Source organism: Lichenostomus cassidix, chromosome 9, assembly GCF_008360975.1.
Source record: "Lichenostomus cassidix isolate B80296 chromosome 9, HeHo_3.0, whole genome shotgun sequence".
Taxonomy (NCBI): Eukaryota; Metazoa; Chordata; class Aves; order Passeriformes; family Meliphagidae; genus Lichenostomus; species Lichenostomus cassidix.
The window spans coordinates 15,429,526-15,454,539 of record NC_139490.1 but is presented as its reverse complement, the minus strand read 5'-3'; the positions used below and the strand labels follow the sequence as shown (position 1 = coordinate 15,454,539).

Sequence of the window (25,014 nt, the reverse complement as noted above, 5' to 3'; positions counted from 1 at the left end):
GCACAGAAAGCTGGGAGGAAGCATGGCTGGGGCAGGTGCTCTGAACTGGCCAAAGGGCAATTCCACACCTTAGAACATCATGCCCAGTGTATAAACTGGGGAAATTACCTGGAAAGAGGAAGCTGATGGTGGATCAGGGACCAGCTTGGCATTGGTCAGCAAGGAGTGAGCAATTGTATTGTCATCACTTGTCTTAACTGGGTTTTATCTCCTCTCCCTCTCCTTTTTATTACAATTATTAGTAGTATCATTATTATTACTACTACTTTGTTTCAATTATAAAACCTTTCTCCCCTCAACACAAGTTCTATTTTATTTTCTTTCTTGATTCTTCTCTCTATCCCAGGGCAAGTTGGGATGTGCGGAGTGAGTGAGTGGCTGTGTGGTGCTTGGTACAATTAGACTGTGTACAGTTGAAAGAAAAAGGCACACATAAAATTATTATCAAGAGTTCAGCATGAAAAAAAGGAAGACAAACCTCCAGAAATGTGTTGTATGCAACATTCTTAAGGATGGCCTTTTAAATCACTGATCAAGAAAATCACAGATATATGTAGCAAAATCTGCAAACTTTCAAAGAAAGTTACTTGTGCAAGGACCTGTACACAATGAAAAAAAGGGAAAGAATATCCTGAGAGAGGAAAGGATACAACCTGATGCAATTCTTTTTGAGATAGGACAGAATACAGGGGGCAGGGGCAGTCATGACCCACTAATGGTAATTCATAATGTGATACTACACTAGAAATCCCCACCAGGACTTTTCTGGAGGATGCCCTGTGACTCAGAACAACTCAAGTGACTTGCCTGTTACCACTGAAGTTATTAACAACAGTCATATATTCAATGAAATAAAAACAGTCACATAACTGATCTCAACATAAAATTACACATGGGAAATTACAGGAGATGGACTGTATTTCTAGTGTGCTTGAAGAACCAGTTTTTAGACTATAAGTGCTTTGGAGTTTTCTTGTTTTGTTTTTATTTTAAAGATGAAATCCTCTGGCTAGTTTATATGATGTCAAAGAAGAGGTAAAATGGAGGACTCCACATACAGAATTATGAGGATTGCCTGGTAAGATGTGCTCAGGGCACAACTTGTGTTTCAAGGAGGCCAAATATAAGATCATGTATCTTAAGGCAACTATTGTATCATTCTCAATGTTAGACAACTTTTATTTAGTAGGAGATCATATTTCTGACCACTTGCCTCTGTAAAACAGTGCTGTTGATATTTGTGAAAAGCTGAATTAGCAAGTTGCATGCCTTGGATCAATATGTGCTTCAGTGCTTCTGGAACTGCTACTCCTGACCTCCAAACCATTGGGACCATAAATTCAAAGACAGAGAAAGGCTGAGGCTACTTTCTTCTCTTTCAAAAAATACGTGCCGTATATAATAGCGTCTAATCGTTTCATTTTCCTGCATGGAATTGGAAGATTGAGTTACCCCATGCATGAAGCAGCAGCTGCTCCTGGGCTCTCCGAGGGTCAGTTTCAGGGGCTCAGCTCATGGTGGCGTCGGCAGGCACAGCCCTGCTGCTCACCGCTGCGTGTGCGCTGGGGCTCAGCGGGGCAGCAGAGGGATGGCTGTCACCCACGTGTGGTGACAGATATTCTCTTATGGTAACGGGGCTGCGATCGGCGAGGGCCAAGCAGGGCGGTGGGGAGCTGAGAGCCGGCAAGCCGCGAGGCTGAGCGAGCAGCGGGGCTGCCCTGGAGCAGCGGCTCGGGCAATGGGCTGTGGCTCGGCAGCCGTGCCCTGCAGTGCCTGGGCTCAGCACGCACCCAGACAGTCTCCGGGCACGCAGCACACCCTGCCCTCGGCGTGTCCGCACCGAGCGGCTCACCCACCGCAGCGCAGCCTGAGCACAGCAGCCCATCGCCCACAGGGGCCGCGCCGCGGGTCACCTTGCCGGGAGCCCCAGCGCGCCTGCGCGGCGCACGCCCGCCCTCACTAAACATGGCTGCCCCCGGCTCCCTGGTGCGTGAGGCACCGCCGGGAGCCGCTTCCGCCCGCCCCGGTCACGTGCCGCGCGGCCCTTACGGCAGCCCGATGGGGACGCGCAGCCCGCGTTCGGCTGACCCGCGGAGCGCCGTGCGGTGCCGCGCTGCCTGACGCGCTCCCGGCCGGGCCGGGCTGGCAGCGCTCCCCGGCCTCTCCTCGCCGCTCGGGGTGAGTACGGACCGCCGGGGCCCGGCGGCGGCGGCCCCAGTTCCGCCCGGGGGGCTCGGCCTGTCGGTGGGGCCGCAGCCGGCCCTTGCTCGCGCTCGCAGGCGAGCCCCTTCAGCCCGGGTGTTCCCCGCAGCCCTCAGCCCCGGCCCCGCAGGGCCCGCCCCGGCTCCCGCTGCCAGCGCCGCTCCCGCCCCGGCCCGAGCGCCTCGGGCTGTGCCCCGCGCCCTCGCCCCGCCGTCAGGCTCGCTGCCCTCCGCGCTCCCGGCGCGTGGAGCGGCTCGGCAGCGGGACAGGCGCTGTGCTGGGCTCGGGCCGCCCGGGGACACGCGGGGCGAAGCGCAGAGGCCACGGGCTCCCCAGTTCCCTCAGGCGGTATCGGCTGGCCTGCCGGGACCACCCCCTCATAAGAGCAAGGAAGCACCTACACCCCCGCTATTGCCGAATTGTCTTCATGCCACCGCAGCGCAGTGAATGTTTGTGTGTTTCAGAAAAATCGTTGTCAGAATGACGTCTTTCTTTTAACGTTCTCCAGTAATCTTTTTCTTGTTTAAAAAAAAACCGAAGTATTTTGTGTTAAAACCTTCTGCTGGAGTCAAACAAACTTGAACGAATGCAGCCTTTAGTGTTTTATGATCATGTAGCCTTGCTCGTGTGCATTAGGTACATTTTGTTGATGGCATCCCAGTGCTACGGAGAGAGACCAGTGTGTTCTAGAAGTTCAGCACCTGTAACTGTACTTTCCACAACAGCTTTCAACGTTCAGCCTACACCTGGTGCTCCTTGTTCTGTTCCTGCTTTGTTGGTTCACACCCTCTGTGATCCATATTGTGACAGTTTTAGGACCCCAGGCTCCTTTGGGTCCTTGATTCATATCCTCCTTTGCTCTAAGTCTTCCTCTTCCCCTTTTTACTTGTCCAAGGATATCTGGACGCTTGCAAGGGAACACTCTGTAGCTGATGTGCGCATGGACAGAGGATCTGTGAAGTAGCCACATCAGGAACAAACAGTAATGGAGCTGGAGAAGCTACAGTTTGGTGTGGGTTGTAAAACCTCCTCTGCTGTCAGTGCTGGCAGAGCTATAGTGTTACCAGAGCTCATCTTCCTGTATCTGGGGCTCCACACTGTGCAGAACGTTCCCAGCTGCAGTACAGATATGGCCAATGTCTGATTATGGGCAGAATGCTGCCAAGCAGCCATCCCTCACATTTGTATGCATTGCTTCATCCTCATCGCCTCTGTTGATGTTCTTATTTAGGAGAGGGAGAAGGAAGTAGTACTGTGTCTTTCTGAACATATGACTTACCTTCTATAACCTCTCTTGCCTTATCCTCCTCTGGATTTCCTCTGTCCTTTCTTTCATTAAATGTAGTTGATGCTTGTTTGCACTTCAGCTGTTCTGTCTGTTTATCCTGTATTTATGATTGGATTTTTATTGTCCTATCATTCTCAGACTTCTATTATCATGCCTCTTTAAGAGCTACTTAGTTCTGTAAATATCAGTTTTAAAATCCTCAGTCTCCCTGATTTATTATTAATGCTTTCTGCAAAATGCTTTGTGTAACAAGGACATTGCAGAAAACATAACTTTGCTTTGTTCAGAAGCTTCGTTCAAATGTTTTATCTGCTGCTGAGATCTCACTGTTTCTTGCTTTGCTGTTCCCTTGTTAAAAGGAGTAAAAATTGAAATCACTTTGACAGCAAATCCAGGTCTCAGTGATGCAAAGTGGACAAGAGTAGGAAGATAGTGAGGTATTGTATTTGTAGATCCTTGACAAGTACAGATAAACCCACACAGTGCTATTTAGTTTATAAATACTTTATAAAGTGACTGTTCAGGTGCTGTCTGGTTTTGTGTAGGTTTTACCTTGCAGCTGGAAAGCAGCTGTTGTGCAGACTTGTGTCCAAAAGCCATGCCAAGGTGTAGGGAAGTTGTGGTGCAAACACTGCTGCAGGGCAGGGATACTTCATCACTAAAATTAGAGCCATCCAAGTATTTCAAAATGAGAAAGGGAGCAAGCAGGAAAACACCTTCTGTCAAGTCATGTGAGCGGTGTGTGCTTAAAGCTGTTGCCAGTTGATACTCTGGGTACTGTAAGTTTTTGAAATTTGGTCTCTCTATGGACATTATGATTTTTATTGGATCTGGAAATGCTTTACTGATCATAGACAATGTCTAAAATGAAAAACACCTTTTGGAATGTGGAAATCTCAGAAGGCTGTGTGTTTTGTTTGTGTCAGTGACTGGTCTAGCCAATGTCTGGCAAGAAGGACAAATGTAGTTTGTAAAATCAAAGGGTGGGGATGAAAAAGCTCCATGTGAGAAGGTTAAAAACTTTGAAGTGACAGATGCTTAAGCACCTCTTGAAATGCTATAAAGTGTTTATTTCTAATGAAATATGTTGTTTCACTTTCTTCCACTTGATACAAACAGTGAGAATTGATACAGGTGGATTAAATCTGCAATACTTCAAGTACTTCCTTTAAAACTAATTTTTTTTAAAGTTTACACAGACTTTTTTTAAGGTTACACAGTGACCTTTTTGTCTGCTTCCTGATCACCCTTTCTGCTACTGTGCTACAGTGATGCTTTGAGATCAATGAGATACTTTATTTGGTCTGTGCTGATAGGAAGCCTTGCAAAGAACACTGAGGCTCCCAGGATGGACTGCCAGGTGAATCACATCTTGGATATACTCAGTGTGTGTGCATTTGTGTGTTACACAACCCAGAGCCTTCTGTATGCTTCTCTCTATTGTCTGAAGGTTATTAGTTCAAGGTTTTATTGAGAAATGTGAAAGTATTGCTTGTGTGAGATGCTGGGAGGGAGAGCCTGTGGGCTGTCTCACCTGCCTTGTAGCTGCTCTGCACTGAGGCCTTTTGTTCTCAGAGTTCTGCATGTTCAGCTCAGCAAAGCACACACGCAGCAACAGACGTGGCCTTGCTGCCAAAAATAGTAAAGGAATGTAGTTGCAATTTTAGTGGCAAACCCTGCCTTTTTGCCAGGATGGGTTACTTCATTTAGGGACCTACTTAAGCAACACCACTAATAGGTTTCATGCTATAGTAAGGCATGCTTTGCATAGGCAGGTTTGCCAGGATAGCTATATTTACATACTGTGTATAAATAAATATATGTCTAGAAACTTTGTTTTCCTATTCTAACCCTAAAAATAACCATCATTTCAGTGTGAGCTGTTGACAGACCCCCCAGCCATTGCCTGGAAGAAAAATTTCCCACAAACAGTTCTTGCAGCTCAGGAGCGCCTTTCCAGCCCCACTCCAAATGCAGCTTTAGGGAGTCTCTTAACTGAGCCCATAACCATCGTCTGGGTCTGAGCCATCAGCAAGGTCCAAGATGATTGACTTCTCCCAGCTCTCTGAGGTCCCTTTCCAGCTCACTCCCAGGTGCAGCTCTAGGATTTCTTTTTCTCTCAACCTTAAATCTAACTTCAAACCCTCAGTTACCTTGGTCTTTGACACAACTCCCAGCAATTGTATTAGTAAGTGTCTCACAGCCCAGTTTCTAGGAAACTCCTCTACTGCTTTATTTGAAATCCTGCTCCTTTTCCAGGAAAATATATGTATAAAGTATTGGCAAACCATTTTAAATTTAAATAAAGTCTTGTTCTCTCTCTGTCGCTGTTGGACTGCTAGCGGAGTGAAGAGGCGAGACTTTTCAAGTGCTAGAAAGAACTCTTTTATTAAATAATTAACCACTTTTATACACATCAGAGGGCTGTTCGGATTGGGCCACAATCATCCACCCCCAGGGATTGATTGGCCCAGGCGTTTGGCTGCCTGTATCCAAAAGGCCATTTCAATAACATGAAAGTTTTATCTTTATTTATAAAACATGGAAGAAGAAGAGAAAAATTCACCTGAGAAAGGATCTGTGCTGCCACATCTCTCCTCCCCATCTTGTATCAGTTCTGCAAAAGTAAGATTTTAGTTTACAGAAAAATGTAGAAGTGAGAAGGTTACAGAATTGCTGCATTTGAGAAGGGTTATGAATATTCTCAGTTTTCAAGCTGATTTGACAGGCTGTTGATAAGGAGCTTAGTCCTTGTAATGTGGGGTAGGATCTGAGTGACTGACAGTGAGCAGGAGGCTGCTGCCCAGGCTGAGTCTTTCCTGTCATTCCCCTGCTTTAACATACAGTTTTGTGGGACTTCAGTCATTTTCTCCGCTACCGGTATACTGGATTTTTGTGTAAATGCAAATCATTAATTTAGATTTCTCACCAATCCTGAATGGATTTCCTATCAGTCCTACCAATTCTTTGATGTGTTTGTTTATTTTTCTATTTCTGCCAGCCAGTGCAGGAATAGTATCTTACCTGCAGAATTTCTGGGTTGGTTTGTTTTGGTTTAGTTATTTGTCATGGCTCAATTTGAGGACCCTCAATTTGAGTGTTGCCTACAGCATTGCTTTGTTCTTCTTTCATTGCCTGCACCCCTCAGCACTTTGTGACTACACTTCCTACAAATTTTACTGCATAATTTGTTCCTTTAAATATGGCTCTTCAGTTAGGATCTCCCACTTCCCTGACAATCAGAACAAAGCATTTCCTTTCCATCCTTACTGCTGGTTTGCTGCACTGCTCTGAGAGTTTTGGTTTTCCTTTGGCAGAATGAGCGGGGCTGCGTTCCCCTCTCCGGCTGCCGAGATGGCAGAAATGAACCGGCTGCAGTATGAGATGGAATACACCGAGGGCATCAGCCAGCGCATGAGGGTCCCGGAGAAACTCAAAGTGGCTCCTCCAAATGCTGACCTGGAGAAGGGCAGCCAGGAAGGATTTCCAAATGCCAGTGTAACTATGCAGGTTCCAGAGCGGATTGTAGTGGCAGGTATGTCTGCAGCTCAGTGCAGGTGAAAACTTCAATTAGCTCCCATCCAGACTACTGGATGGAAAAAATATACAGCGATACATAGTTTTTAAAAGAACAGCCTGTAAAATGCCTTCTGGTGTTCAAACAGTTAAAGCTCTTCAACTTGGGAAGTTTCTTAAGCTCTGAAAATGTTTCATGAATAGTTTTGGTGTAGCTTATAATGGAGACAGCTGATGAATTAATTATGAACAGAAGGTTTAATTGCTGATGTTTCATCTTGCTATGCTATTTTTGGAGGAAAAAATTTAGTGTTTATTGATTTATACCTGATTTTTAGTGATTAACTGCAAGCTAAAGTAACAAGTTTTGGGGATGGACTCTGTATTTGTCATGCAGAATGTGTTCAATTTTAACCAGAATGCTAATTTTGCTAAGAATCTGTCTGTTATGAGTGGACTCTATCAATATTACTTTAGTATTTGTGGTCATGGGCTTTACAGTGACATATCCAGAACTGCTGAAGATCCTAGAGTTTGCAAAATGTGCGACATGCATATATTTTATTTGATGACCCCAATCAAATACACCACTAATAGGACTGTGTCTTGAGTGCTCTCACTTGCAATAACAGTTGATGTGGTTCAAGGTTACTCAGGATCATTGTCCTCAGAGAAACTGCTCTAATAAGTGTCAATTAATGTGGTCTTTTTGAGCACCTTAACAATATTTTTTAACATACAAGACCTGTTATAGAAGGTTATGCTTCGTTATTTGGCATAGGCAGGGGAAGTAACAGCTTTGATGTCCTTTTGAACTTTAGCACTTTAGGCCCTCAGGCCTCAGAGTAGTTTGCTTTCTATTGACAATTGATGTTCTTGCAGGTAATAGTGAAGACATTCCATTTTCCAGACCAGCAGACCTTGACATTCTTCAGTCTACTCCATTCAAACCACTGGCATTGAAAACTCCTCCCCGTGTTATTTCTCTTAGTGAACGACCGCTAGATTTTTTGGACCTAGAAAAACCTGCACAGCAGACACCTCAAAGTGAAGAGGCCAGTACTTATTTTGCTTTTTCCTTAGATGAGAAGCATTCTGCTAAAGAAAGTGAAATGACCAATGATGTCTCTACTGTGGTGCAGATCAACTTGGTGCTGACATATGTTGGGAAAATATAAAAATATTTTTATTAGCAATATAATTGTTCTGATTAGACTTTGAAGTGGCAGATGGCCTGGGATTGCCATGCTCAGCAAGCTTACTCACTACTTACAAAAATAAAGTTGTAATTAGAACTACTCAAAATACATCTAACAAAAAATCCTGGTGATGAAGAGAAAGCTGCAAGGTTTTTTTTTATTTATAGAATGTTGGGGAAAAAAGAAGATTTGTGTATATAGTTATACATTATAATATATATAGTTAACCTCTGGACTTCATAGCCAGATGATACACCAGACAGAATTGATGAGTTATAACAAAACTCTGAAAACCAACTTCAAAGAATGGTATAACATTGGCAGGTGAATGATGGCAATTGACACCTTAAAAATGGCAAATCATTTATGAAGGTGCATATTCTATAGACTTATAAAATGCAATAGAAATATGTTTATCTCTGGTGATAGGAACTAATCCCGCAATGGGTAAGGCTGGAAGGAGCCACTGCAGGTCATCTAGTCCAGCCTCCCTCTAGCAGGGTCATCCTAGAGCATGTTACTCAGGATTGTGTCCAGAGGGCTTTGAGTATCTCCAGAGAATATTCACAATTCTGTTGGTTCATAGTTTTGACATCAGATCACACTGATAGATAACAACAGCATTGCAGTAAGTTTGGAGCTGGATTTTACATGTACCAGCATCAGGTCCTGTCATCAGTTATTTTCCTCCTAATCACTGTGAAACCCATGAAAATGTGCCTTTGTATGTGAGGGCAGGTCTGACTGACAAACCTCCAGTGCACAGTGCTGTGTCCTGGAACTCTCTGGCTTTTATGTGTCTGTTGCTCCCTTTGCTGCAGGTGCGCTCGGTGGGAAGGCTGAAGAGGGAGCGTTCCATGAGTGAAAACGCCACGCGGCAGAACGGCCAGCTGGCCCGAAATGATTCCATGTGAGTCTGCCAGGGCTGCAGGGACACTGCTACACCTTTGGGACACTCTTCCTTTGTTCCTTACCTCCTCCTTGTTTGCTTCTCCCAACTAATGTTTTGTATGTTGTGGCAAGTACCTCATTTTATTATAATGCCAGCATTTTTCTTTATTTCTGTTGTTTTTGTTTAGTGAGGTGACTCATTTGTGAAGGATCTTCTTGCAGTGGATGGGTGGAAGTGTTTGTGAGCTCACAGTTGGTTTCACTAGTTACCATGAATCATTATTTCAGGAGATTTTTCAGTTTCTGAGTTGGTATAATATTTTTTTTCCCTGAATTTCCAGGAAATGGAGTTCTTTGTGCATCAAAATGTTCCAAATTCTCTCACTGTTGATATTACAATGATTTTCATTCATAGAAGAAAGAATATTTTTATTTCCTCATGAATATTAGAATAAGTAATTTTTCTTTGGTGTCACTGTGCTTTCATATATTGGAATCTGTGAGTATATATATATTAAATATTTTCTGACTAAAATGGCAAGGAGAATTTAGAATTGGAAACTTCATCTATTGTTACCATCCAAGGCAGCAATTCTTAGGGCACTTTCTGAAGACATACATGTCTGTAAATTTTTACTGGATATGATAGTCTTTGATTGCTCATGGTTTATTCTGAGTGACAGCATCTTTCCACCTGGAAACAACTGGTTTTGAAATGTAACACTTAGAAATCTTTTATATATGAATTTTAATACAGCTGCCATAAGAAATACTTGCCTTAGAAAAGGCTTTAGATTTTAGATTTAAAAGATGGAACTCATCTGTCCCAATGCAGACTGTATAACACTGTTGCTAAATCACCATAAAACTTAATTTTCAGTAACTAGAGGGAAATAAGTGCATAACCTACTTAGGATCTACCTATTTTTAGTCTAAAGTAGATCAAGTGAATTATGTCCCAGAAATGCCTGTTTCCTTCTATTTACAGCACAGGCACTGAGAGGTACTATGTGTACTACATGTCTGTCCACCTGTTAGTTTGGCTAAATCTGGTGAAATGTACTCTGATGCATGTTCCAGACACGTTATAATTCTCCTTCTCTTCTAGATATTCATGGAAATATTGCTTCACATCTTCCTCTTTTTATTTAATCAGACTTTCAGTTCATACAAGTTTACAGATTGCACATGTCTAGGTGCTCAAGTCTGCAGAGTCATACACTTTTGCTGAGCTGGCAAAACTTAGATTGACATCTTTAAGCTCCTGATTAGCTCAGTCTCCAGGTGTTCTGTCAGCCCCTTCAGTGTTCAAGTTCCCTGTGGTGTGACTTATCCAGTTACGTCCCCTTGGACTGGACACAGTAGAATGTCACTTCAGAATGGCTTTCTCTTGCTCATCTGTGGCTTGGACATGGTACATGCTGGACTAGATGGTCCTCATGTGATGGGCGCTTCTCATGGGAATCTTTCTCCCTTTGATGCTGTCAGCTCAGCTTTGCCACTCTTTGATGCATTGCACTTAAAAGGAAAAACAGATGGTAAAGAAATTCTTGCAATTCCTTGAAATTGCTTTATGCTTGCTCCTTGCTTTAAGTCTTCCAAAAGTCATGGGCCATGCCAGCTGAGAAAATGGTAAGATCAGCTCTGGCTGTAGTTGCTGTCAGTTTTCTCACACATGTCTGGACTTCTTGAATCTGAAAATCTTAAATCTATAAAATTCACCCATGTGGTTTGCTGTCACTCAATAGTTATATATAGAATTGCTGGTTTTACGTGGCCTGAAAGCTATTTGCTGTCACTGTTTTTTAATCTACTATTAATCCTTCAGAGGCTTAGCAATACAATAAGCACCTGGAGTCCTGTAAATTTTAAAAGGCTGTGATTAAGGAACATATAACTGGCAGCTGGCATGACTGAGTTTGTCATTTACAAAGGCCAGGAAATTATGACACACCTGGAGATTAGTTTTCTTCTCTTGATGCCCAAGCTAGTGCTTGATAAAGTCTGGCAAATAAATCAAACTTTCAATGCCAAGCACTTTCCATTGTATCTTTTTGATTGATCCAGGATATCTTCTCTTGCTTTTATGAAAAATAACAGCTAGGTGATATTGAGCCTTCTGTGTCTGCATTCTCTACTGCCCATGTGGAAGATATCTTTCTTCATTGCAGTATTCTGCACCTGCTGACCTGCAGATAGTGTATTGGAGCAGAACTTCATTTTTCTCTTGTCCTCCCAAATGCTGGTTTTCTTATGACAGAAGTTACGCTGTGTCTAGTGTTTGATCATCTGCTTTGAAATCAAGGAGGTTCCTAGAAATTGCTTCTTCCTCTATCATGATTGCTTCTTCTGATTCAATATGATCCAAAAAAACAAATCACTTTGAACATGCTATGGCACTCTGATGCTCAGTCTGACATTCCTCCCTCATCTGGGTTTTGTCACTCTCCAAGTGGAGAATGTAACTGTGTATGTGGCTAACTCTCAGGAGAATGTTCTGGGAATTCAGGCTGCAAAAACACCATGTTCACATGTTCAACTTGTGTGGCTTCCATAAATGCAGGAAGGCCAGGCCTTCTGTACTTGGTGAAAAATTAACCTCTTGGCTCTTGTTTTCTTACAGTTTAAGCCCACGGGATATACAGTGTGAACTGCACTACAGAAAATATAACTGTACACCTGTTGCTTCATTTATATCACCTTAAAATTCCTTTACTGTCTGGAAATACAATTTTTTCAGTGATACGAAAATACAAGAAACTGGCTGCTCCTGAAGTTCCTATATCCAGTGTTGTTGACTGAAAAAATAGTTTTCTTCTGCACTAACAAATGCTGTGATTCTCTCTCTTGACAAAAATCAGCTCTTTATTTTTGTGCTTTGTGAGTCTGGTTCACATCTTCAGATAGAAAAAGATGTCCACGTGATGGGCTGCTCAGATGCTGTGATGAGGACTCCATTGAAGAGGCATATGGAGCACTGCCTTGTAAAACCTTTGTTTTATAGATATGATTACAGCTCTCAAGTTTTAATCTAGGACACTGTTGACCTCCTTGGACAAAATACTCAGATGTATTGTGTGAAATTCCAGCACTTGACTTACAAAGCAACAAAATTAAACAATCTGGACTAGATTGTCAGATGCAAGTGAGAGTTAGCTGGGCTCCCTATCACTGTGTTCTCAACACACAAGTAGTTGTTTCTCCTCCATTGTCTTTCTCTTGTCATCCAGTTGCATGCAGAGACAGTTCTGAGGATTTTTTGGCAGCTGGGCTTCACTAAAGACAGTAATTCTCTAATGCTCTTAGAAATCCTGGGACTAACAAGTACCTGCTGGTACAATAACTGTCTGTATAGCAATAATGACAGCTCTCTAAATTACAATCCCTCTATTTCTAAGGATGGTTACTTAAGAGATTACAATTATTATTCAAGGTGGCACAGATCAGATACTGTCCCAAGAAATAAAATGCCACGGTTCCAGTCACCTCTTTCGACTAAGGATTGCACGTAAGCCTGAATGTTACCTGGTATATGAAAATCAAGAGTGTGTTTAATTCTGTAGCTCTCTGCAATACTAATAATTTGACTAAGTACCTGTAGTTTAGAATATAAAATTTGAAACAGCTACACTGAATGTGTAGTTTCTAATTTTGCTTCAGGGTTTCTCAAACTTGGCCAAATTGTTCCCCTCTGCAAAGAGCATAGGGAAAAACACCTTTCAGCCAATGAAAGGGACAACTAAAGTTCAAAATAGCTCTAGTTTGTTTGACTCTTTGTTCTTTGGCTGGTTTTGAATAGCTGGAGAAACAAAGCTTTTTGTTGGTCATTGCCAGCCAATGCTGAATGCAAGGGTTCCACTGCGGTATTGGAAGTCACCAAACCACCAAGAGTGCATGGAAAACTGAGCAGCACTTAATTTTTTTTTCTGCTCCAGCCTTTTCCTTAGAATAGCATGTCTTTCTAGAGAGTTCAGTTTCACAGTTTGAGAAATTCTGTTCTTCATGCAAGTCATGGAGGAAAAGGTGATGGTGTGCATGTCTATGTGCTTGAATTTAAAGTAACCTTAATTAGTTAAATCTGTTTACCTGTCATTTGCTACTACCAGAACTGCAAATCAAATACCTGAAATAAAGCCTTTGTACACCACAAATGCTTTCAGAAGATTTAGGGGAGATTACTGCTAAGCTAAAAACTCTGCATATGGCAGAATGCTGCTATGCTCTTTCATAGTAATGTCTGTATCTGTAATTTCTTGTTGTTTGTTTTGGCTTGAAGCTCTGGAATTGACTGGTGTCTGTAAACAGGGAGTAATAAAATAAGTGGCTGGAGTGGTATATAAGAAGTCTTTTCAAAAACGAGAAACAAAAACTAAGACTATTTAACTAGAAGTGGGGGAGAGAAGTGGGATAGCTACCATGTCTCATGATAAATGCTCATATTATATATTAGAGATTTTTCCTTATGGAAGAGAATTTTTTTTCTTATGTTATCTCGGCTGATTTGTGTATCAGGTAATTGCTTTATGGTATTTCTTCTCCATGGTCTCTGACATAGTCTAAAGGATTACTAGATGTTTACAGGACAGTAATTTAAAATCCTAGAAAAGGAAAATAGAAGAAAAATTTGGCTTCTCTCTCTACCCCCCTGTCATGGCCTTTGTGCCCTTCATAGAATTATTCTAATTTTTTGATTTTTCCTTATTATATAAACTTTGAATTTAATCAGCGCATGTAACTTAATTCTAGAGAATTTTGTACAGTTTTAGTTAAACTGGGTTTTTTTTGTTTTGCTCTTTAATTTTTTACAGTTTTTTATTATATATAGAAATCTTTGTATGCAAATATCATTACTATAGTATTTACAGTAGTACCATTCTGGACAACAGGAATTCCATAATGTCTTCTGTTTTACAATATGTCTAAATATCATTTGCTATCTTTTTCTTTTTTGAGTTGTCTTTCACCTTATTCCGTTCATGTCTGAAGTAATTAACAGGAAATATTAGTTTTAATGTAAAACATACTATGAGTTCAAGCCTTAACTCTTCACTCATTTGCCTCAATCCAGCAATTCCACAAGGAGTAAAAATTCTCATAAATTCACTTTAATGGCAGTATTTTTTGCTTGTCCCTGCTGCTTGATATTTCTCTACTGAATATTTCTAGTACAATTCAAGAGTAAAATGTGTGGGTGTGACTACTACAATTGAGAACAAAGTAGGAGTCATCATAAATATAGAGGAAAGGTGGATTCTACAAGTGTGGGAGAAAAATAAAAGCCATAAAGCTGCAACCAGATATTTATTGAAATGTACTCTATGGCAGCATGAAAAGCTGTCATGGGTTTGAGACTGGACCTAAACTTTAGGTAATAAACAATGACCAGTATCAGCCAAGCACCAGTTGCTGCAGTGTTTGAATGTCCCTTGAAGCCCAGGATGGCTGAACTCTGCTGTGGGTGAGGTGACATTCATGTAACATTCTTTGATTCAGTCTTTTCAATGCAATTTTCTTTCTTACTCAGTTTTGTGTTCTTGCTGCCAGCTCTATTCAAAGTAAGAGTATCCACAGAATTCTGACCCAGCCAGAGACTATCCAAATAGCAAACCAACTTCCAAGTACTCAGCATTAATGTTTTATTAGCATTCCAAGGTCAAAAAGATTGACATTTTAAATCAAAAGCTGTTGTAGCAAAGCACAAGTGAAAAGGAAATGTGTTGAATTATGGGTGCTCATCTTGGAGTAAAAACTAACCCAAAATTTAAAGGGTGCAGTGGCTTGCACTTGGTTTGCATGTTTGTTCATATTTACAATTAAGCTAACATGAATTAATTCCTATTAGAAAAAGCATCTCATCTTTAATTAAAGTTTCCAGATTTAAAAAAAAAAACAAGCCTTGATGTGTGCAGGAAATGTGAATGAAGTCACTTTGAATGTAAAGAAATATGAGCAAATCATAGGCAGTTTATGAAGACTAATTTCTCTCTGATAGACAAGTTTTATATAACCCAAATGGCATGTCTGAATTCCTGACCTGCATATTTTAAATAATAATTTTGCATCATAGGCAACAAGTGAGATCATGTGATTTGTTGTCACTGAGATGTGAATTTTGTACTATTTTTGGAATTTGTTGCCGTTTGCCTTTAAACTTGTTCATGTGCAAATTAAAATACTATCTTGTCACAGCTTCCAAAAAACTTTGTTGAAGGGGTTCTTCATGAGATTCTCCTTATTGAAAAAGATTTTTTTTTAAAAAAAGATGTGATGGGTAGGATTTTCTTAAAATGCCAACACTTGTAAAAACACTCCTCTCATTAATGTCAGTGGGGACTTGAACAGGTACAGATGTAGCTGTACAAGCACGTTCTAGAATTAACTTGTTTAACAGATGAAAACTGTGTCCTTATTACTACTTGTGTTTGTTTCTGATGAACAATGTAAATGTAGCTCATAATCCCTGCACTACTAGAATTTGGGAGTGTTACCTTATACTGGTGGGAGAAGGGTAAACCAAAAGCAAGCAATAAGCATTTTGGAATGGGGTCTATCTGAAAAGCTTTTTTTCATTTAAAATCTGACTCTAGTATTTCTCTCTTCATTTACTGTGCTTGTATGAACAGTGTGACCCCATCACTGCAACAGGCTCGTGTCTGTCCTCCCAATATGTTACCTGAAGATGGAATTAATCTTTACTCTGCTCGTGGCATTTTGTCGTTTATCCAGTCTTCCACTCGTAGGGCTTACCAGCAGGTCTTGGATGTGCTGGATGAAAACCGCAGGTGATTGGTTGTCACTGATTCTGCCAGCTTCTGCTGCTTTGTTTTTCTTTTCTCCTTTTCAGTGGAGTTTGATTTCTGTTTACAAAACAATGAGATGAAATTATTTGCTTTTGCTTTCCTTTGCTTTCACTATTCATAAGCAATTTAAATGTCCAAAATTCACATTTCAAAATGCTTCTGTTTAAAATACAGGATTGATTTGGTTTCCTTCCAAATAAAAATCTAAATAGGAAGGCTTAGCTGTGGCTGCAAGGGGTTTTGCTGTTCTGAGATTATCAGTATTTTCTGCAATTAATACTTGACCCTGAGCCTGCAAATTTACAAGCCACAAGTCTTCTGCTTTTCTGTTGGTGAGCAGTGGTGCAAATCAATAAGATTGGGTTGATGTTGTCAAAAAGCATTAAAACAAATTGTAGAAACGGGATAGAATATTACAAGGCATTGTAGACTACTTTGAGAATGTGTCAAGTGTTGAAACTGTTACAGTTTATGTTGGGAATAGTTATCTCTGGTGGACACATGACTAATGGATGCTGAGAGCAAGAAAGGCAGGAGACACTGAGGAGCTGGTAGCTCCTCTGATTATTGCTGTCTCTGATTTTATGGATAACCTGACACTTGGAGAGTAATGAGCAGGATCAAGCCTCATGGCAATCCCTGTATAGTTATTTCCATTTTCTTCAGTGGAGTTTTGCCCACTTGGTGTATCCTTGGACTGTTTATATTTGGGACTCGGAAAGAACGGCATGTTTAACACTGTAGAAACATTCATAAAGATTAACAGTGGCAATGTTCATTTGCCAAAAGCAATTTTCATTTTAACTGTATGCTAGCACAGAAGTTCAGGTAACAATTGCACACAGTCTCTAGTGCAGGGCTAGCTCAGACCTCTGGGGCTTGCCAGGAGGTTGAATTAGGGGGAAAAGTTGGTAAGAACAGTGGGAGGAACTATTCATTTCTCCTGCAGCTCTTCAGTGTGCTCTGTGCTAGGAAGTTCTTTGAAATTTGCCGTCTGCCTCTGCTAATATCCCAGCAGCACACTTCCTATTTGTAGTGTGAAGTTTAAATTGTTTGCTTTCTAGTTGTTTTGGTAATGAAATGTGACTATCAAGCCAATCTTACTGTGAATGTCTGTGTGTTTGCAGTCACTTTCCAAACTGGCACCTCCTGTAGCTCACCATGTTTGCTGACCTGACAATATATAAATGCCCATATTAACATTCCTAAATTGTAAAGAACTCCAGTCTTGCTGGTCTCTGTGTTCTTAAACTGAGACTCAGAAAAACAAACCAAATTAACTGCATAGAGTCCCTTGAAATACTGCAAGTTAGGTGCTTAACTAATGAATTATTTAATCCTGTGAAATGCCAGGTTGTAGTTGTTAAAATTTTGGTGCCTGCCAACAGTTGGGCATCAATACCTTTTCTTCCCTTATCAATATTAAAATTAGATGGAATTACAAATTTATTTTGCCAAGTTAAAGCTCCCAGATAAGGAGGAATTGAACAGTCTATGAGCAGGAGCATTTATGGATCCTGTGCCAAGAGTCCTTGTTAAAATATAAATGGAAATTGTAGCTCTTTTCCCTGTCTGCAGTGAAGCTAACAGGCTTTATTCCTGGCTTCTGTTACGCATGTTCTTGCCCGTGTTTTCTTGGATTCTGGAAAACAAATCCATATACATACATACACTTTCAACTTACTTCAATTATCAGAGAATTTCTAGGATTCAGAATACTTCAAAAGCTGCATTACTCATCCTGATTTGAGTTAATTTTTGAGGTGTTCTTATTAACCTTCCTAGAAGGAATGGGAAACCTGTTTCTAGTCACCTATGGATAAGTAGGTGCCAAAATAATGAATTTTTCAATAAGGTGAAAGTGTATTCTTTGTGGCTGGGTGTTTAGACACCCACCATTACAGCTGGCGTGGGAATGTGAAATTTGGATGATCCACTTGCATGGTTGCAAAATACTGTTCATTTTAAATTGCTCCAAACCTGCACTCTGTTCTTTTGCTCTGTGTAATGTGCTATCTCAAAGCCTTACCTATTTTAACATTTTATGCTTAATACTTGAAGAGATCTTTTAAAATTAACAAGATCTGACTGTGTGTTACTCACTGGAAATATTTTTAACTTGTTTTATATAGCTTGTCTTTTTTTTTCCCACAAACATTTTCCAATCTACTAAAACCGCTAACGGTAGGTGCTGATTGTACTGCTGCAGATAATGAGTTATGCTTAGCTCAGCCAGCATTGCTCACATAAAGGGTTATTTCAATGAGCAACAATTTAATGATCACTGTTTACTCTTGCATTTCCTTCAGCTTGGACAAGGACAGTAGGTCAGTTTTGGTTTCTAGTTCTAACCATTTTTCTGTTTCAATTTCTGTGGAATGACCATAGGGCCTACCCCTAGGGTCCTTTAAAGACTGATCTTTTATGTCTAGGCAGCAGGAAAAAAATCTGAAAACAAACCAGCCAAACACACAAGTCCTCAAAAAACTCCATGCATTTAAGGAGATTTTAGTGATGTTTTAAATGCAGGAGAAAAAGACAATTTCCTATCTGTATAGAGTTGTGTTGAAATCTGTACTTTATCTAAACTGTGCTTCATCTCTTGGGTCAGTACATTTTATTTAGGAGGAAAGAGCATGGCAATTTATTATTTTCTTTCTTTGGAATAGCACTTTCTAAAAAGCCACCATCATTTTTAAATCCCAGACTTCACCCACATAATCATGTCCTGAGGTTTTGTAAGACCACTTTTTATATTGAGAAAGTTAACATATTTTTCACTGTAGAAATAAAATGGGAAGTGAGTTCAGACCATCAAAGAGGGCTACACTTGACGCTGGCCTGGGTGATATAGTTCAGAAGAAAATGAGATGAGTCTGCAGATGTGAAGGAGGCTGGGAAAGTCAGGAGCTGTTGCCGTACTGGAGTAACTGCTGGCAGCACTAAGACAAACCAGGAGAGCAGTTTGATGCTGCCACTGTTCTGTTTGTACTTCAGAAGCTTACCCAGTTCGTGTCCACAACACATCCCTTTAGTCCCTACTGCCCATTCTTATGGCCTTGCAAGACTTCCAGAGGTGTTTTAAGGACAGCCAGAGGTGTACACAGCTGCTGCCTCTGCTGAGCAAAGTGTTTGCTGGCTATAGTGCCCTGTGCACAGGCACAGAAATGCTGGAAGCTGGACCCAGCTACTTTGATTGTCCACCCCTTGTTGTTTTCCTCCCAGACCATGTGCTCAGGGTTGTGTTATCCCTGTGGAAGCAGCAAAGACCCACCAAATTCAGTTAATCATTGTTTTCCTGCATGTTTTCCCACTGATATTCAATTGTATTCCTGTGCATTCCCTTCAAGTTTGCGGTTGCTGCTGTATTTGCAGGGAGTACACATGACCTTGGAGTTTTGGCTGCTTCTGATCATGCACTAATGTTTAGGATAGAATTGACAGAAGTGTATTCAAAGAAACTCAAAGTTCTAATGTACACTTATTTTTTTAAAGAAGGCCATGCATATAATAGCTTGCCTGTATTATGCTTGTGCATTCTGTATTTACCAAAAACCTTGCTGCTAATGTTGGGGTAAAGATCTCAGTTATGAGGCCACTGTGATCTGTGTTACCAGTTTTCCATGCATATAAAAAACAAAGCAGGTAGAAGTGTAGAAGAGGTGGGTGAATATTGTGGTATTCCTTTTGGGTCCACCTGTAAAAAAATAAAATGTGAACTGTAAAGAAAAGGAAGAAATCATGTGCAGCTTCCTAACAGCCTGGCTGTGTTGGGAAGTGGGTTAAAGACTTACCTTTAGTTTAAGTTCAAGATTTGCACAGATCCCAGAGTGCTCTGGCTTTGTGCCTTGCTGTGGCCCTCAACTGCCTCCAAGCCTGTGGCTTTCCTTGGGAAGAGTAGTTGTGAATTAGTATTGATTAATTCATCAACAGCTGTAAAGCTTCTTTTGCCAGAAGGTAACACAAAGGCTGAATTTAGTGAGCACTTGAGACTATTGTTCTCATTACACAGAATCCACATGTTGTCCTGTGTCAGAGGGTGTGGGAAATGCCTGCTGGATACTGGGGCTGGCATTCACATATCTGCCAGGTAGTTACAGGTGACTTACGCTTCCAGAGAAATTGTGACCTTTCCATAGCTGCTGTTTGCTTGATCTCTTACACTCTCTCAAAGTATTTAGTTGTAGCAGCTGTCAGACAAGACTTTAGACTAGCTGAATTATTTCTCTGATTAGGAATAGTTTTTTAGGGTTTTTTTAAAATAACTTTCTGCAAGACCTCATATATTTAGGTAAGAATATTCTTATATTGTATGTATTGGAATTTCTATTTTGTAAAACACATCAGGCTGGCTTAAATGCTAGAGAGAAGGACATTGTGGCATGCACTTCGGGTGCTAACTAGAGTAGGACCTAGTCCCAGTAAATAGTAAATCAGGTAGCAGAGTTTGCCATGGCTCTTAGATCCTGATCTTTTGAAATGAAACTGGTGGTTGTGATATTTTTGCATGGTTCTGGCTGGCTTTGAGGCCAGGCCACAGTGTTCTCCCAGCCACCTTAGCACCAAAGCTCTGCCTGTAAAGATCTTCACACCTAGACTTACTTTGTCTTCAGTTTTATAACCTGCAGTATACGTGGGTTAAATGCATGCTACAAGTATCTCCAGTTGGCATGGGAGAATGAAAGAGATTGAAAAAAGATTTGAGGCTCCTGCAGAGTTTGTTGCACATCTGTGGTGCAGAACAGTAATTACCAGAGGCACTGGAAACGTAGTACCAGCTTGTCAGAAGGTACTGCTGGTGCTCACATCTGCTGTGAACTGCAATACACTCACTTCTCATTGCAAACTTCACATATATGATAGTTGCAGCAGTTTAAAAAGCTCTACCTTTTCTTCCTCTGTGCCCAGAAAGAAAAAGAGCAACACTTGTAAGGATGTCCATATATCTGCTTGAAGCTTGTAGTCACTTCTCCCTGGAGAGAGCTACCTCTCTTCAGAGACTGTATGTGGCCCTTAGGCTACCAGCCCAGGTTTTCTGAATTACATCTAGTGTAGATGAATACAGGAAAGACAAATCTGCCCTTCCCCTAGAGGGAGGAGAGGATGGCTAAAAGGGCTTTTATAAGTAAGTGTAGTGTATTTATTGTTTTCCTATTATTGTTGGGTGAGGTTTTAGATTTGGGGGGTAATTTTTTTCCTATGTTTATTTTATAAGACTGATAATATTCACCTAAATGTCTATTCTAATAGTTTGTCTTCTATAAATGAAGATGCATCATCAAAAATTTGCTTACACAAAAATTTGCTTACACAATTTGCTTACGTCTTAATTGCGAAAACATTCAGTGTTGATGAGATTTGAATAAGAGAAATATGACAGTGCAATTTACAACAAAATAGATTATAGAAGTTATATTGAAGTATTATAGAGTATTATCTGGAAGTATTTTTTTGTTCCTTTGTTCTGTGTGTTTCACCTCTTATCTCTGTCATTTCCTGTTTCTGTCTTGTGCTTTCAATCTCCAAAAACCTGCTGTAGGCCAATGTTACGTGGTGGGTCAGCTGCTACCACTTCCTCTAACCCTCATCATGACAACACCAGGTAAAGAGCATTTTTTTGTTAGTCATGATTCACTAATTCTAAAATTCAGATTTCTGTTTCCCTCTTTCTGTTTGTTATTTTAGAACACAATGCTCATTTTTATGCTGCCTCTCAACTCTTGAGATATTTCAGGCCTTGATTCCTTCCCCATCCAAATCACCTGCCCAGATCTCTGTTGTCTGATGGATACAATGTGCTGCAGAACTCCAACTCAGAGTCATGCATGAGGGGAGGCTTTTAAATTGCATGAGCTGTACAGTTCAAGTATTTGCTATTTAACACTGAGCTTGCTAGAGAATTTGGCCTTACCTCCCCTGATTTGGAGGTGCTCTCAGGACCATGCCTGTGCTTGTTTGTTAGTTTTAGCTGGATGTCTTTTCACCACCGTTGTCTTGGTGGATTGACATTGCTTCAGTGGAACTGGATAAAAGATTGATGGTCGGGATGATGAAAAAAAAATAGTCCCTTCACATCCACTTTTCCCATTTGCCATTTAGACCTCAGAGTCTTCATGGAAATGGAGGTTAGATTTGTGATTAAGTAGAAACTGGATTCAAGCAGGCAATTCTTCTCTTAACTCAGGAATTCAGTTTTTGAAACGGTCCAAGAGATATCTCAAGGGATTTCTTGCTGGTAACCCTCTTGATTTAATACTTGGAATGGTTTGGAAATTGGTAGAGCAGCAGTGATGCACTGTGATGTTACAGTCAGTTAAGTGACCTGGGAGGGAAGCATGTGCATCCTGCTGAAATGCTGATCCTCTCTGCTTTCCCAGGAGAGACTGAGGGACAACTGTGCTGTAGATCTGGTGGAATTTTCCAATTTTTTAATCTACCACAAATTTTAAAAAATGGCTACAAAAGGACCCTCATTAGAAATCTCTTTGGCTTTCAGAGGACCTGTAGAGTAAGGAAAACCTGATTTATTTTTTTGCAAAGCTGAAGGATCTCATTGTTATTGAGGTCCGGACTAGTGCAGCTCTCATGTAGAAGTAGCAATTCTTATTTAGAAACAAAGTATTGATGAACAATGATACGTGGAAACTTGACAATTTGTCTGTTGGGGGAAGAGAGGCTGCTAGAGCTGAGGGCATTCTAGAGAAGCTTCCTGAAAGTGATGGAAGAATCTGCAGTGCAAAAGTAGTTCCTGCACTTAAGAGCATTCTGCAAGCCCCAGGAATTCTACTCATATTCTCATTAGTTAAAGTTGACCATTAACTCTCATTAAATGCTAAACATTCTTTTAAGTGTATTTGTTGGGAATTTGGTAGCCTTGGCATTATTTTGTTCCATTTCCTAAGCTGTTTGCAGCAGCTGTTCCCGGGTCCTAATGGGAAAGGAAGTCAAGGGAGCTAATATTGGAAAGTGAGGTTTTTAACATAGTGAGAAGCTCAGGAGGATCAGAAGCTGCTTTTACCTGTTAGCTATTGGATACAAATGTGGTTAAGAGATAGCACTTGGATGATCAAAATACATAGGTATGTAGACTTTCTGTCACTTTCCAACTGATAATAAATGTTCTGTATTTATTTAACTTGTCCTGGAGCTGGAATAATGCTCTTTCTGAATTGCTGCATTAAAAAAACACAGTGCCCTGGGAACAAACTTTCTAATGCACACAAATGCATTAGAAAGTTTCTAATGCACACAAAGTCAGCAAGCAGTGAGTGACTCTGCACTGGGCTCTGTTTGCCAGATTCTCTACCAAAAATACCAAGATTAATGTGACTGAGGTTCTTAATCTCAGTAAGTATCCCCTTGGAATATTTAAGTAGGTACTTGAACATAAAACACTTTACAAGTCTCTGGTTGTTTCTACTCTTGCCAGATCTCTTGCAACTTTGGTGCTTTAGGTCAGGCAATGTTCAGGTTTCATGAATCAGTTAAATAACTGGAAACAATCTTTTGAGGAACCATGTGTCAGCAGGAAGGTTGTCTGTGTGGAGAAACTTCAAAAATATTTAAGCATGGACGGCAGTCAATCCAAATTTAGTCAAGCACTTAACCCCCTTTATATGTGTTTGTGCTTTACTCAGTTAGGATCCTATTGAAATGCAACACTGTAACAGCTGCAAAAGAAAAAAAATTATAATTTTCTCCATCACCACCAAAATATACATCTACTATAATGCTGATAAAAGATGGTACTTGCTGATCCTTGCATGGCTGAGCCAGCTGATCCTTCTCCTTTATTTAATAGATATGGTCTCTCCAACTTCGATACGACGCTTGAGGGAACACCAGATGACATGACAGTTGTAGATGCTGCCTCCTTAAGAAGACAGGTATGTAAAGCACAGTAGTTGACAATATTAGGACAAAGCTATAGGGGTAAAATGAGGGAATAATTTTTCTGTATGGTTACAAAAAAACCCCTGATGGACTGCCCTCACATATCATGTGTTTTTCTGGGAATCTGGAGAATCTGATTCCATTTCTGTCCCTACTTTTGATCACTACTAGTTGAAGACAGCAAGTCAAATTCTCAACTGTTTAACATCCATCTGTTTGAGATACTAATTTTTAATTTCTGAATAGTTATTCAGAAGCTTCTAGAAGGTTTGGCAGCTTTTAATGAAATATTAAAAGCCTTTATTTGTTTTTAGATAATCAAACTTAATCGCCGTCTCCAGCTTCTGGAAGAAGAGAACAAAGAGCGTGCTAAGAGAGAAATGATCATGTATTCCATTACTGTAGCTTTCTGGCTACTCAATAGCTGGCTTTGGTTTCGGCGCTAGACACAGCTCTCAGAAAGATTGACTAGTTGAAAAGACAAACAATTTGCAAAATTCCTTGTTTCTGTTTCTGACTTGTATGCTGTTTTATAATGAATACACTGGAAATTTCCACCACAGATAAAGGCTCTAGAATTGCGGTGTTTAAGGGACACCTTGTTCAGTTATAACGTATTTAATAGATTTGCATTGCAAATACTGCAGTATCCTCCTTTGCATGCTTCTGTGTAAACATGGACCAGCCCATGGGAAGTTTGCTTCATGCAGTGTGACAGTGGTCACCAGGACTAACCACTGGAGGTTTTGTTGTGGAGGGAAGAGAACAAATGGAATGGGTTTGGGAAAAAAAAGACAAAAACAAATGAATAAAAAGTCATTTTTATTGTTCTGTTGTTAGATGCAATTAAACAATTGCATTAGTTTTCCTTTAGTCCAAGTAGTTTGAGGTGTGCCATAATCAAGGAGTGCGTCCTGTTTCATGAGTATGTTCCTTGTTTAAGTACATGTTCAGGTTGAATAATAAAAGGAATTCTTTGCTAACATGCAGATTGTCCAGAGGTGTGTAATATGTATTTTTTTTAGGTTTAATTTTGCAGATGTTTTTCTATAAAATACATTTTTAAGCAAGTCAGTCTGTGAGTGATCAAAATATTATGGAGTACAAGGTATTGATGTAGTATCTTTAATAAAACTCTCCAAAAAATCCCCACCCTAAACCATTGTTTAATATTATTTTAAGAGAATTTATTTGAGGTTTCATCTAAACTATTAGTCTTTAAAGT

At 40.5% G+C, this 25,014-nt stretch overlaps 1 protein-coding gene across 6 annotated transcripts; it reads left to right on the top strand.

Moving 5' to 3' along the window:
• Positions 1–2,019: 2,019 nt before the first annotated feature.
• Positions 2,020–24,948, top strand: MFF (mitochondrial fission factor). Of its 6 annotated transcripts, XM_085069601.1 has the most exons (10): positions 2,020–2,178; positions 6,808–7,025; positions 7,889–8,061; positions 9,027–9,115; positions 12,530–12,604; positions 15,720–15,878; positions 18,206–18,223; positions 21,436–21,498; positions 23,698–23,782; positions 24,104–24,948. In XM_085069601.1, exons 2-10 carry the CDS (start codon positions 6,809–6,811, stop codon positions 24,233–24,235), a joined length of 1,011 nt encoding a protein of 336 aa, XP_084925727.1. In that variant the 5' UTR covers positions 2,020–2,178; position 6,808; the 3' UTR covers positions 24,236–24,948. The 6 variants fall into 6 exon arrangements, with proteins under 6 accessions (XP_084925727.1, XP_084925729.1, XP_084925728.1 ...); XM_085069603.1 differs by lacking the exon at positions 12,530–12,604; XM_085069602.1 differs by lacking the exon at positions 18,206–18,223.
• Positions 24,949–25,014: the final 66 nt, after the last annotated feature.